This window comes from Elgaria multicarinata, chromosome 3 (genome assembly GCF_023053635.1).
Source record: "Elgaria multicarinata webbii isolate HBS135686 ecotype San Diego chromosome 3, rElgMul1.1.pri, whole genome shotgun sequence".
In the NCBI taxonomy this organism is placed as follows: Eukaryota; Metazoa; Chordata; class Lepidosauria; order Squamata; family Anguidae; genus Elgaria; species Elgaria multicarinata.
This window is the reverse complement of record NC_086173.1, coordinates 121,717,018-121,730,678: the sequence shown is the minus strand read 5'-3', so window position 1 is coordinate 121,730,678 and position 13,661 is coordinate 121,717,018. Positions and strand designations below refer to the sequence as shown.

The 13,661-nt window shown below is 43.9% G+C and overlaps 1 protein-coding gene across 1 annotated transcript in view; it reads right to left on the bottom strand.

Moving 5' to 3' along the window:
• C3H3orf20 (chromosome 3 C3orf20 homolog) overlaps window positions 1-12,655 on the bottom strand; it is a 43,532-nt gene extending 30,877 nt beyond the window's left edge. Inside the window, exons 1-5 of the mRNA XM_063121615.1 lie at window positions 12,076-12,655; window positions 9,483-9,593; window positions 8,055-8,183; window positions 6,121-6,214; window positions 1,442-1,633 (exon numbers count right to left, since the gene is read on the bottom strand). Of these exons, the coding sequence (XP_062977685.1) occupies window positions 1,442-1,633; window positions 6,121-6,214; window positions 8,055-8,183; window positions 9,483-9,593; window positions 12,076-12,655 (1,106 nt within the window). The remainder of the gene's footprint in view (window positions 1-1,441; window positions 1,634-6,120; window positions 6,215-8,054; window positions 8,184-9,482; window positions 9,594-12,075) is intronic.
• Between the last annotated feature and the right edge of the window lie 1,006 nt (window positions 12,656-13,661).

Genomic DNA, 13,661 nt, shown 5'->3' with positions numbered 1-13,661 from the left:
TGCAGCACGCCGTCATTGAACAGCACTCTACAAAACGTGGACATTTTATAAATGGACCAATGAAAGGTTCCTAATGCGTTGGTTCCACTTGGGAAATAGGGCCAGCTGATTTGAGATCTGGGTCAACATTTGGATAAGGAGAATTTCAGAAGTCCCCCTCCCCTTCTTCACTAAATCAGGCAGATTAGGAGAGGCAGTCACAGCAAGAAAGGATGATTTTATGAAAACTGCCCCAGTACAAATAGCATGAGACTACCAGAGTCTCCCAAGACTCTTCCAGCCTATGCATGGAGACACCGAGAAATAGGTAGTTTTATTTTTTTTTAAAAAAAAAATCATTCCACCCCAGGAGAGTGGACATGGTTGGCCCCCTATGCCAGAGCAAGGGGAGAAATACATACTGATCTGTTTTGAGCGTTTGACTAGCCCAGCCCTCACATGTCTGTAGACTGCTGAGCCAAAAACCACACCAAGTTTAGCAGCTGGACTAAGAGGGATCTCATGCCATAGAGCAAGGGTGGGAAAATGTGGCCCTTCAAGTGTGGTTGGACTTCAGCTTCCATCAACTCCAGCATGGGCAGTGGTCACAGATGATGGGAGCTGTAATTCAACAACATCTGGAGTGTACAGATTCTCCATTCCTGTATCAGATGGAACAACAGTTGACCATATTCCCTAAACCAGAAGTCCCGAATCTTTTGGGGTCAGTGGGCACATTTAGAACTTTGAGAGTCATGGGTGCTCTCACAAAATGGCTGCCAAGGGGACATTTTGTCCATTTGTTAAATGTCTGCCATGGGCAGAACACTCATTTCCCTGAAGCCAAACTGGTGAGACTAAAAGAAACATAATGTGCCCAAGAACCTATGTACAAGGCAGAGGTGGGATTGGAGCTACAAAACTCATGACCACTCTTTTGAAGCCAGTGTGGTGTAGTGGCTAAAGTGCTGGACTGGGAGTTGGGAGATCCGGGTTCTAGTCCCCACTCAGCCATGGAAGCTCATTGGGTGACTCTGGGCCAGTCACAGACTCTCATCCCAACCAACCTCACGGGATTGTTGTTGTGCGGATAAAGTGGAGCGGAGGAGGAGGATTATGTATGCCGCCTTGGGTTCCTTGGAGGAAAAAAGGCAGGATATAAATGCAATAAATAAATAAATAAATAAATATAAATATGACACTGGAGGTCAGCACTTTGCCTTGCAGCAAGTCAGCCTCCCAGTTTAAAGAACATGCAATTTAAAACATCTTAAGAGATAAAATAAAAGGAGGGGCAAGGAGCCTTGTGGTCACCAAGAGAGGTGTCCGTGGGCACACTGGTGGCCACAGGCATCATGTTGGAGACCCCAACCCTAAATGTTGCACCTTTCTAGCAGCTTTGTTTGTTTTCGTACATGCTCCAATTGCCCACCCCTTTGTTTTCCAAAAAAACAAAGGATACTATATGAAGGATGTCCCATCAGGAAAGCTAAAGTAGAACTTCTTCCCTTTCATACGTCTGATATAGGTGGCTACTTGGGAGAGCGAAGCTCGTTTCAAGGCTTGAGATGGTGACTTATGGATAAGTACATAATTTCTCAGGGTTAAGGGTCTCGTATGGCCCTTGGATACGGCTGCAGCCCTCTCTTCCTCCCTAAAAGGAACAGACACAATGACATTGTCTCATGAACTTTGGTGGGTCAGGTCATTGGATGCCACTCTCAGGAAGTTGGGGGCATGTTTTAAAACAGTTCTTGAGCTCCAGCTGCCAGAAAGCGAATGGATGGGGCCCAGCGAGTAGCTAGTTATACAGGCAACAGAAATGAAAGGGGCTGAAACGTAAGAGTTGATTAGCACAGACATGCCCGCCACTTGGGAAAGATAGTCTAGCATAGTGTTGAAGGAAGAGACAACAATTGCATGAATTCAATTAAAGTCTAAAGAGCATCCAAGGGGCAGGGATGCCCGGGGGTGGGATGGGGGACCTAGGAAGCTGCTTTATGTATCAAGTCAGAACATCAGTCCGTCTAGCTCAATATTGTCTGCACTGGCTGGCAGTGACTCTCCAAGGTTTCAGGCAGGATTCTTATTATTTATTTATTTATTTATTTATTTATTTATTTATTTATTTATTACATTTCTATGTAATAGCCGGAGCTCTCTGGGCGGTTCACAAAAATTAAAACCATTCAAAGTATAAAACAACAGTATAAAACCATAATATAAAATACAATATAAAAGCTCAAACAGATAAAAACAGCAGCAATGCAAAATTACAAATTTAAAACACCATGTTAAAATGTATTTATAGATTGTTAAAATGCTGAGAGAATAAAAAGGTCTAAACCTGGCATCTGAAAGAATATAGTGTAGATGCCAGGCGAAATCCTTAGGGCGCTCATTCCACAGCCAGGGTGCCACAGCAGAGAAGGCCCTTCTCCTGGTAGCCACCTGCCTCACTTCCTTTGGCAGGGGCTCACGGAGAAGGACCCCTGAGGATGACCTTAGGGTCCGGGCAGGTACATATGGGAGGAGGCATTCCTTCAGATAACCTGGCCCCAAGCAGTTTAGGGCTTTAAATGTTAATACCAGCACTTTGAATCGGGCCCGGACCTGGACTGGCGTAATGTGGTCTCATCGGCCAGTCTCCCTACCTGGAGATGCCAGGGACTGAACCGGGGACCTTCTGCCCACAAAGCAGGTGCTCTTCTAATGAGCTCTGCCCCATTGCTAGGGGGCATGATCAGGATTAGGACCACAATTCAGGAGGAGAGGAGTAGTCCTTCTCTCCCTCTGCCATGTCCCAATGACAATCCCATCCATCCTTCCAGGAGCTGTAATTGGCCCCAGGAAGAAAACTTCTTTTTCCTTTACGATGCTGCAATTCAAATTCAAAGTGCCAGTAGAAACATTCAAATTGGCTTGGGGCAAGGTTATCTGAAGGACCACCTCTTCCCCTATATACCTTCCTGAACCCTAAGGTCACCTTCAGCAATCCTTCTCCAGGAGCCCTTTTCTACTGTGGCATCCTGAAGGTAGAACCTGGCACCTGCATTGTGCTCTTTTTGGTGTCAGGTGAAGACCTTATTGTTTCAGGCACTTTAGACTTTCAGTTTCTGTTTTAAATCTTTGCTCCGCTGCTAGGTTTTTTTTAGTTTTTTGATTTTATATTGTATTTTTAAACTTGTATTTTATCATGTTATATTTTATGGTTTAAATGTTGTGAACTGCCCAGAGAGCTTTAGCTAAAATAAATAAATAAATAAATTTGCTATTTTACAGTTGGTTTTTTGTTGCTTACCTTTATTTATTATTCATGATTAACTTTTTTATATTGCTTTATTTAGTAAAAAGCCATCAGAGCAGTATAGAACAATTGAAAACAACAAAACCTTAATACAATTTAAAACACACACACCAAAATCAGTAAAACATTAAGGGTGCAATCTTATGCCTGTTTAGACAGAAAAAAGGCTGGGGCACGTTGGGAGTTGTAGGCCTTTTTTCTCTTTAAACATGCATAGGATTGTGCCTTAAAACAGCTAGATAATTTGAAAGGCTAAATTAAAAAGATGTGTCTTCACAGCCCTTCAAGTCTTCCAACCATGGGTAAAACATAAAAGTAATATGGGATTCCTGCACTTATAATCACCATCATCCCAAAGGTCTTTCCACCTAGGTGACCATTCTTTTTCCCAAAATGGACAACCACATGCATCTGGGATGCCCCCATGACGGACTTGAAGGCAACACATCTTTCTCACTGTTGCTCCCAGCGCCTGGGATTCAGTGACATGCTGCCTTTGAATCTGGAGGCTCTATCTAGCCATAATGGCCAATAGCCATTGACAATCTTCCCTTCCTGAATTTATCCAATGTCCTTTTGAAGCCATCCAAGTTAGTGGCTATCACCACACCATGTGGGTGGAAAAGATTCCCTAACCCTGCCTTAGGACAAGAGGCAAGTTTACAACTTGTTAACAAGTCCGGGTACAGCATTGGTCTTCGACTGGTCGGTCAGGAGGACCAGCTACTGGGTCACATGGGCTGACCTAAGGTGGGTCACAACAGTGGCATTGCCACCATACAAATTTACAAAAATAAATAAATAAATAAACAACAAAAAAAGTGGGTCCCAAATGCATATTTAGGTTAATGGTTGCCATGCTGGGTCTGAAAAGGTGGAAAAGTAAGATCCCATGTTTAATCCCTATAAGGTTGCAGGGGGAGGAAAGACCCATGGCTGTGACTATGGAGAACTACTACCTATCAACAGGACCCAAGCATGTGGAGAATTGAAGGGTTCACTTTACCAGGACCCTATTACAAGGGTTAATTGAGGCTAAATTGTAAGTCATGCCTGAGCATATTTATGGAACTTATTTCCATGTAGATATGTAACCAATCCCAGAGTTCTTTATGTATCGGCAAGAGGGAGGAGCAGCTGATGGGACATTGTTCTCAGGTACAGCAGGAGCTCATAAGATTGACAGGCATGGCATATATGTAAATAGGGGTGTGACCACCTCGACCCAAACCCTAAATATGAGTCAAAGTGGGCCAATTTGGCCCACCTCAACCCAAATCCAGTTAGGGACCATATTGGGCTACCTTCACCCAAAGCAGCCAAACTGCTTCAGGCCAATTAGGCCCAATGGCCAGCTGCTGCCCCCTGCCTGCCCATGCATGGAATTTATCTGAAGCCTCCATTCACACTAGCCAGCCGCTCATCCTCCAGGAGAGTTGCTCTGCATGCCATAGATCTGCTGTTGTAAACTACGGGTTCTGGAGCAAGCAGGAGGGGAGGGGAGTCCTACGGACTCCCGGTCAGCATTAGACCCAGGAAACTGCAGCAGCCAGCCTGCTTCAGATTTGGAACATCGTACCTTAGAACCAAATCCGAAGTGGGCTGAGGCAGTTCCCAGGTGACCCAAGTCAAATCAGGGCTAATTTGGAAGCTCCGACTCAGCCTCCAAGGCAAATTGTGGGGAGGCTGTACACAGCCCTATATGTAAGGAAATGTCTAGTTCCCATATGTGCAATGCACACATAGACACACAGAGGAGAAGAACAATTAAGCCACTGGGCTATTTTGTCTATTGAGTCTGAACCTGAAAGAGAAATTGACTTTGAGGAGGTAAGTCATGATTTTGCAATGCAGAAGGTCAGAAAAATAAAGCTTTAAAATGAATATTGGCCTAGGTATAAAATCTTTGCAGCCTTTTAGGGAAAAAGGAATCAAAACAACTTCAGGATAAGACTTCTGTTAGGAGCAACCCAAAAGTTAAAATAATAGGAAGCTTTGAAAAACTGGATATTATGTTAAACAAAAGTAGCAAGGACAGCAGGTGTTTATGGGGCATGGCATGGGCCAAGGTCTAATTTCAGAAATTTAGAAAATGTAATTTCAGAATTCAAGTAGAAACTTTTCCCTCATGAGATTGTATGAGTGGGATGGAATATGGTATGTGTACACGAGGGGACCTGCATTGCAAGATTGTACCAGGTCCTGAAAAAAAAATGTGCTTCGGCCCTGTCAAACAGAGAACAAAATACAGGACTAGAAGGACCTAAGTTCTGACTTGATATAAGCCATCTCCTTGTAATCATGCCATGAGGCAGCGCAGTGAACTTTCTGGGGCTGGGATCAGATATCATGCTAACCCATGATGGGTGGCCAGCTATGCTGGGTATGTGGTTAGGCAAACAACCTACTGCATTCCTGTCAGATGATCAGGCAAACAAGCTACACAGAGTAGTTTATTTCACCCCTCCCCCTCCTGCTGTAGTTCTCCCACCTAGCCCGGCAAGTATCCCAGCTTCCTTGCAGCAGGAATAGAGATTGCTTGAGGGGAGCAGAGAGGCGGCAGCATTTTTAGCTGCTTTTGTTGAGCAACCCTATAGGCGATTTCTGTAAACCACGCTGGCCTTACAGACAACACACTAAACCACCATAGGTTTGTGGGAAATAACCCACGGAGCTTGTGGGAGGGGGGGATTCCACAGACAACATACCATCATGAGTAGTTCCAGAAAATAAACCAGCATGGGTTAGCGTGTTGTGTGAACCCAGTCAGTGTATTAAAACGACCTGTTAGGCATAAGAGGTGTCTTCTATCCTAAAGGTTTGAAGATGCTTACATAAGTCGGCAAATTGCTCGGAGCTTCGCCCTGGCTTCAGGACATGGGTCAAGTCTTTCATCGATACTTGCATCTTTCTCAGATGCACCAGCGCCTTTCGTTTTAAGAATACCTGCAGCAAGCATGTATTTGGAAGTAAAGATTAGGCAAAGTAGTTCTCCCAAAGTCGCTCTATAGCTCTCTCAATAAAACCAGGGACTATTTTGCTACTTTTTCTATCAAGCCTGTCCCATAACAGGAAAGGTGTAAGGGATTCTAAAGAAGAAATCCTAATAACAGTGCTGACAGCTTTTAGTGTCCTCCCTCAGTGACAAAAACTGGCCTTTTTGCTTAGTTCAGGCCAAATATTATATTGGATAAAATTCAATCATGTGCAAATGGACTTCCGGTCACACAACAGGTCTTTCTCCCTCCTCTCCTCCCTGCTGCATCTGCCCCATCACTGCCCCAAAATTTGTTCCAGAGTAAACCCCCTCTGGAATAAATTCTGAGAGAGTGCAAAGGGCTGCAGGATGGAGAGTGAATGGCCCTCTCCCCATAACGCTGACAGAAGCTTTTTCTATGGATAGGTTCTGTTGATACCAACCATTTGGTCCCAGATTATTTTTTAGATATCTTTGTGGGCTGTTTGTGCAAACCACATTTTAGTAGCTTTTTGAAAGTAACACTTAACATTTGCACTTCTAAAAAAATATATCTCCATAATGCAACACTAATCCAGTCTAAAAATTAAATCCAACAATTAAAAACCAATAGTTGATTCAGATTATATTTTAAAAGATATGGTTGGTAACGTTTTTACGTATTTTGTATTGCCACAATTTGGGACACTTAAATAAATAAAATTCTTTTTTTTCAATTTGGCCTCTTGGGAAAATAACCCTGTGGGTAGCCCGGCCCTATGGTCCTGCTACACTAGCAACCAGTGCACCATGGTTACACTGACCTAGTGTAGTCAAGATCCTGTGCACCTCTAGTGGCCAAGCGTAACAATGCCAAAAAAGAAAAGAAAATACCAATAGAAACAAAAGATAATGTAGCAAAACCATAATAAGGACTCCCACAGTGTGCATGGAAACTTTGCCGCCACTCACTATTCACAACATTGTGCCGCAATCATTGCCCCATTTTACCCATTTACAGAAGGCACCAATGAACACATGAAGATGGGGTGGTAGATCAACCCCACGACACCATTCGATCCAGTAGCCACCCACTTCCTGCATGCAACACACAACGAGGCAACCATGGAGAGACTACAACACCTCTCCTTGCACAAACCCCATAGAATATTCATGAACTACAGCATGGCAACAGACACAGCAGCCATAAATGCTAGACCACCCCTTGGGCAGGATTTAGGATACCCTGGCAGCATGCTAGCAAGCCTCCTTTTGCCAGACAGCCAGACACCAAAGGAACGGACTAATGTTCCAGAGCATGCACCCATCCCCACAGTCCAGTGGGTGGGAGACCTAAATGGAGAACCCATATCCCACCCACCCACCCCCGCACACATACACATCAGGAGAAGGGCTTGAGTCTCGCCATGAAAACAATCCTTCCACTTAAGACAGTTGTCATAACATGCATTGGTGCCCATAGCCCTATTCAGGTCCTCAGCCTGAACTCATAAGTAAATGAAGTGTGTAAGGACTGGTGGTGGGTGTCAGCAATGCCCTTGATGTCTCTGTGCATGCTGACCCCTGCTTCCTCCCCCCGCCACATCAGACCTTCATTCATTCACTGCGAAAAGTGATTCTTAGTGCTCAGTCTTGGATATATACAATATCAGGCATTTGGACTTTTGCTGGGAATCTCTCATCATGCCCTCCCCTTACAAAGGTCAAACCTGGAACCTTAAAATGGTCCCCCAGCTTCAGCTATGAGGTAAAATAGACTCCCCAGGGAGTATTTCTCCCTGAATCATTTACCTGAGCCCTTTTGCAGCTTGCTATCTTTGAACGCCAACGAAAAGCAAAGACAGGAAATGGACATTTGCTGTATAAGCTGGGTGGTGGAAGAAATAGGAATCGCTGGAACTGTTGGTATCATACAACGTCCTGTTGCAATAAAGAAGAAGCTGGGGGTTAGAAGACAGTGAGGGAATTATGGAGACTAGGAAGTAAACTGCCTCAGAGGCAACAACAGCCCAAAACGGCAGAGAGCTGTGTCTATCCGCATCAAGAAGAAAACAAGTTCTGGCACTTTTCATCTTCCCCAGTCTTTTGAAAAGTTCATGGAACTTAACTGCCCACTCAAAGACCAAGGCCCGCAAAATACTCTGCAGTACAACAGGGATCCATGTACTGTTGCTGAGGAAATCCCCGACCCCATTGCCAGCTACTGTGAGGGTTACAGTTAAGCTTGGAGGGAACAGAGAGTCCACCTGAGGGATGTCAATGTCCTTGGTAATTAAAAAAAGCCCCAGTGCTTCAGCCCAGTGAGTCCTGAGCATAGCAGCTTAGTGGGAGCATTACAAAGAAGCTAACCAACATCTGTGTGGCCAGAAGAGGGAGCCAAGTGCTTACTGAATGTTTTCCACACTGTTTTCAGTAGGGATGTAGTACAAGAATTTGCTTTCCAATCCCAAATCATGCAAAGATGTCCAATTTGCCATCCTGACTGTGAGCGCGAGCAGGGGTGCTTTTTGCCGAGACAGGCTCGCAAATTCCTGAATTGGCATTCAGGTTTGAAAAATAGGCTTGTTTGGTTGGTTGTTTTTTAAAACACACACACACACACACACACACACACTTTAAAATTCAAATACTTAAAAGAAAAAAGCATTTTCATGCCTTAGTCAATGGGAGGAAAGTACACACTTCTGAAAAACATGCATAGAAAACCAGACTTGTTTCATTCAAAATGCACACTTTGCCCATTCAAACGAGCTGAAAAACAGGTCAAAAACAAAAATGGGAAAGAGCCAAAATGAGCTTTGAAGTGATTTGGGAGAATTTTAACAAGCTTGAAAATTGCTGGTTCTCCCATCCCTACTTTGGCTCTTACATCAGAGGTGATCGTACAGATGTTCTGGCCTACAAATCTATCTAAACATAAAACTATAATGGTTCTACTGCCTAGGGCATGTTGTAGACCAAAACAACTAATTTGTAGGGATTGGGCCCAGCACCTGCAGAGGCACTCCCAAAAATGTGGGAACTGATTCGGAGCCAATGCCGCAATGCCACTCATCAACTGTTGGAGGAAGGGAGAGAGGGCATTCTAAGACTACATGATCCCTCTTCCTCCTGTGTGTCCATAAAAATTATCACCATCGTAGCCAAGTCTAATATCAAGAGGTGTAGGCATAGAGCATCTGGGGTCCAAGCCCATGGTGACACCGTTTCTTCCCTGACCTTTCCTCCTTGGTTCTCTTGCCATTAATATATTTGCCTCTTCCTTGCTTTTAGGACTTAGCAGTAGACCACGTTCCAGAAACCGCCTTGCAGTATCTTCAGTACTAGGGCCTGAAAAAGAAACACTGAGGTTAAAAACAAAATGCGGTATGTTCCAGTTCGGGTGCCATATGAAAAGGAGGACAGGGCTTCTGTGTCTTTAGCAGTTGTATAGAAAAGGGAATTTCAGCAGGTGTCATTTGTATGCATGCAGTCCCTGGTGAAATCCTCTCTTCATCACAACAGTTAAAGCTGCAGGAGCCCTGCCTAGCTTGACCAGATACAAAAGAGGGTAGGGCTCCTGCAGCTTTAACTGTTGTGATAAAAAGGGAATTTCACCAGGGGCTGCATACATACAAATGACACCTGCTGAAATTCCCTTTCCTATACAACTGCTAAAGATACAGGAGCCCTGCTCTCCTTTCCATATGGTCTCCCTAAACAGCAACAACAGGAGTCAGTTTGTTCTGCTGGGAAACTGAATGTTAGAAGACTGATGTATGATTATGGGCTCTTACCACCTTGCATAAAAGATAATACCTTGAGCAACAGCATTTGAGTTAGCAATTGGGGATTGCCCTGTGAATTAAAGTTAAGGAATCTACAAAAAGGACTAATGGAATATCCAGCATCTTGAGAAACCAAAGACACTTTGGGACTGGCCTACTGAAAGGTTGCGTGGAAGAAATCCATATTTTTGTTTAGACTCAGAAGGAATAATTGTTATAATTATTTGTACTGGAAAATTGTTGCATGTTTGTGTAATGTAATGCTTATTTATTTATTTATTTATTTAATTATTCATTGCATTTCTAAACCGCCCAATAGCTAAAGGCATATTTGTTGAAGTTATATCTTTGCATGTTTTATTCTTTTTAAGCCCCATAGGACCCACATGAGTAGAGGTCATGCGTCCACACACACAATTTATTATGCTCCTACTGGTCAGGTAAGAGGGTCAGGAGCTACACTGCACAATAAAGCCTACCCTCTGGCTTCAGGAGAAATCATTCTTCCATTTGCACTTGCTAACATGCTCCAGGCAATGCCCTTCTACTTTCAAGTCTGCCTTGGAAGTCATAAGGTCTAGATGTAGTGCCGGATCCTGGCTTTGGAGGGCCCTTGGGCTAGACAGTGGGGAGCCTCCCTCCGTGAGTTTACTTTCTTATTAGCATGATTGCCAGCTGCCGCAGTTCCTCTTCCTCCCCATATCACCTGCTTGCTTGCCGGGCAGAGAGCCAGTGAGCAAATAGGCAGTGGCATCTCTGCTCCTCCTCCTTCACACGGCCAGAGTAAGAGTAGGGTGAACAAGGAAGCTGCAAAGGGGAAGAGCAGGAGCCCCTTGACAGTAGCACACAGGTGGGTTGTGGGCCCTCAGCAGCTACCCAATCATGCCTACCCTTGATGCAAGCCCTTGGCTGGAAGCTTGCTTTGAAGGAAGGAAGGAGAAAGAAGAAAACTAGCTTGCCTGCCTTCCTTCCTTCTTCTGCCACCTCAGAATTTGTCAGCAGAAGAATTCATCTTCTAGAAGTTCCTACTCCCTGTAGGTTATGATCATGAAATCAGCCCTGAAAAAGCCTCATGGAGCATATCCTGTTCAACTTTGGAATAAACAAGGTTCTATATTAGAAACAAGAAAAAGTAGAGGCTTCTTCTATAACTGTTCAGAACTGATGCATTTATATGTGGGTGATAGATGTGATTTCAGAGAAGCAAGGGGATGTGTTTCCTGAAAAATCTCTCTAACTCTGCCAGTATTTCCCCTTGGAGCTGCTATTGCTGCTTCCACACTGCTTTTGTTAAAGCTGCTTTTCCTTCTCTGAATTATGTTACTCAATCAGGGATCTCATAGTGAGCATGATGCTGTTGACTATATAATGAACTTTCTGAGAAGGCAAATGAAGCCAATTCATAGTGAGGGCCATACTTCCTTTATCACATTGCCCTTGCTCTGAATTGGTGCCAAGGTAGTTTAGCCCAGCTGCTGTCTTGACTGCCAGGCAATGCCGGCACATCCCTAAATGTGATGCCATGGGAGCTCCATCTTATGCGCTCTCATCATTGTTAGCTGGTAAACCCAAATTCCTGGAAGAATGATCACTTTTACAATCTTTTGAGCTTCCCCCTAAACATTACACAGAATTCATGAAAAACATTCCCACTTTACATTCTAGCCCAACCTGACCCAGTTTCTTCAAATAGTGACTTGTTTGAAGGTTATCTTTTGCACCTAAAATGAGAGCACATACAGCAGAAGGTGGCAGGATTTGCCCATGCTGTACACTTCTTCTATTGTACCTTCACAATGTGCCAACACTCATACTTTGTGTAGGCAATGCTCAACTCCATCAGGAACCTTGCATGTTCAGGGTCCCAGATTGCATTGAGCAGTGGCTCTGCTTGCATGCACATTGCAGACATGTAACGCCTTCTGCCCTTGGCAACTTCATAATACCCATGGAAAATAAACCCTTTCGTCTGAATAGGCTCAGGATTTCCAGAGATTACAAAATTCCATATGTACTTATAAGGAAGCTATCACAGGTGATCTCACCAGCAACTGCGTCGATCAGTATCTTCATCTTCATCTTCAGGAGTTCCGTCAGTAGGTGGACAGACCGTTTTTGGAACTTGAGAAGCATCTGTTGATTGTCCGACGAAGGGGTCATGTAATTAGGCTTTACTGTTGAGATCGTAACACCTGCCTTTGGGGCTCTTGAGGCAGCAGGGGAAGAGGTGTCAGCCTCCTCAAAAGACGAGAATTTGACAAAGGGACAATATAAACCAGTGAAAGATTTCCTTGGCAATGACACCATGAGCTCATCCCATGTAAACTCAAAGATGTTCTTGACACCTCGCGGCACGTGGAAGCCCATTTTCTGCCATGTGATAAGCATCCGGACCATCTCAGTCAAAATGTTTGGTGCCCTGGCTTTAATTTGTTCATAACTGAGGTCTTTCTTTGTTCCAGCCTTTTGCTCAGTCTTTTGTTCTGTCTTTTGGTCACCTTTATGGTCAACCTTTGAGTCGCTCTTTTGATGCTCCCTTTGGCTGTCCCTCTTAAGTTCCCCCTTTGACTCGCCCTTCACCTCACCCTTTGGCTCACCCTTCGGCTCGCTCTTTGGGTCACTCATATCACCAGCTCACATATTCCACAGGCTGCCGTTGATGTGAGGAGATCTAGCAGAGGAGAAAAATGTGGAAATGAGACCTCTGTGCCACTACTTTTAGGATGAAAGTGTCATTCAGTGAGTGAAGGATACCCTTCATAAAGCTGGTTTGTTGACCCATTTGTGCAAAGGGCAACACACACCACCATGCAGCTAGCTCATACCATGTCATATTAAAAAAGAATTTTGGGTTTGTTTTAGATGTTAATGACTATGGACTGGGGACTGTAGTGTGAGATGGACCAGCTGCAAAGAAGAATAAAGTATGGAGGAAAAACAGGATGTACATATAGAAGAACACATGGTATCTCTTCTGCTGTTGTTTTCTTAAAACGTAATGCATAGGTATTTATGGATTGTGGGATCACTTCCAACAAGTCAAAACTCATGCATTTCGTACCTACTTATTACTGCTTCTGATACTCTTGAAAATATGTCCTATAAGAAATTGCTTGCAGTGGCTAGCACAATAGGCTTGAAGAACAAGAGGCGAATTGAATGATCATGTATAATTGCAAAGACTGTGAGAATGAAAACATGGGATTAGAGAGGCATTTAAACTTCCCAGCATAAGCAGCCATGCTTATTTTTATTGCCCCTGCATTACCAATGAGAAGTCCAAAAATAGTCCCAGGCATTTCAAGCGTGACAGACAAATTACTGTTGATTTAATTAGAAAAAGCAACTGAAGCACTTTCTTAATTACGAAGTAAACTTTCAGCTGGAACTAATAAACTGTCAGTCTTAAATTTTATGTAAGTTCAGGTTTCTATGGCACTTAGGGGACGATACTGTCTCTACAGAGGAATGGCTAATTAAGTCCGGCCTCCTCACATGAGCCAAGTCCATGGAGAGTTCTTGTATTCATTTAGGGCTTGCTTTGTTCAAACCACTGTTGCCATTTCAAACAGAATCCAACCAAAGCCAGCTTCCTAAAGCATGGGTGTTGAACATCTTCCAGCCCATGGGC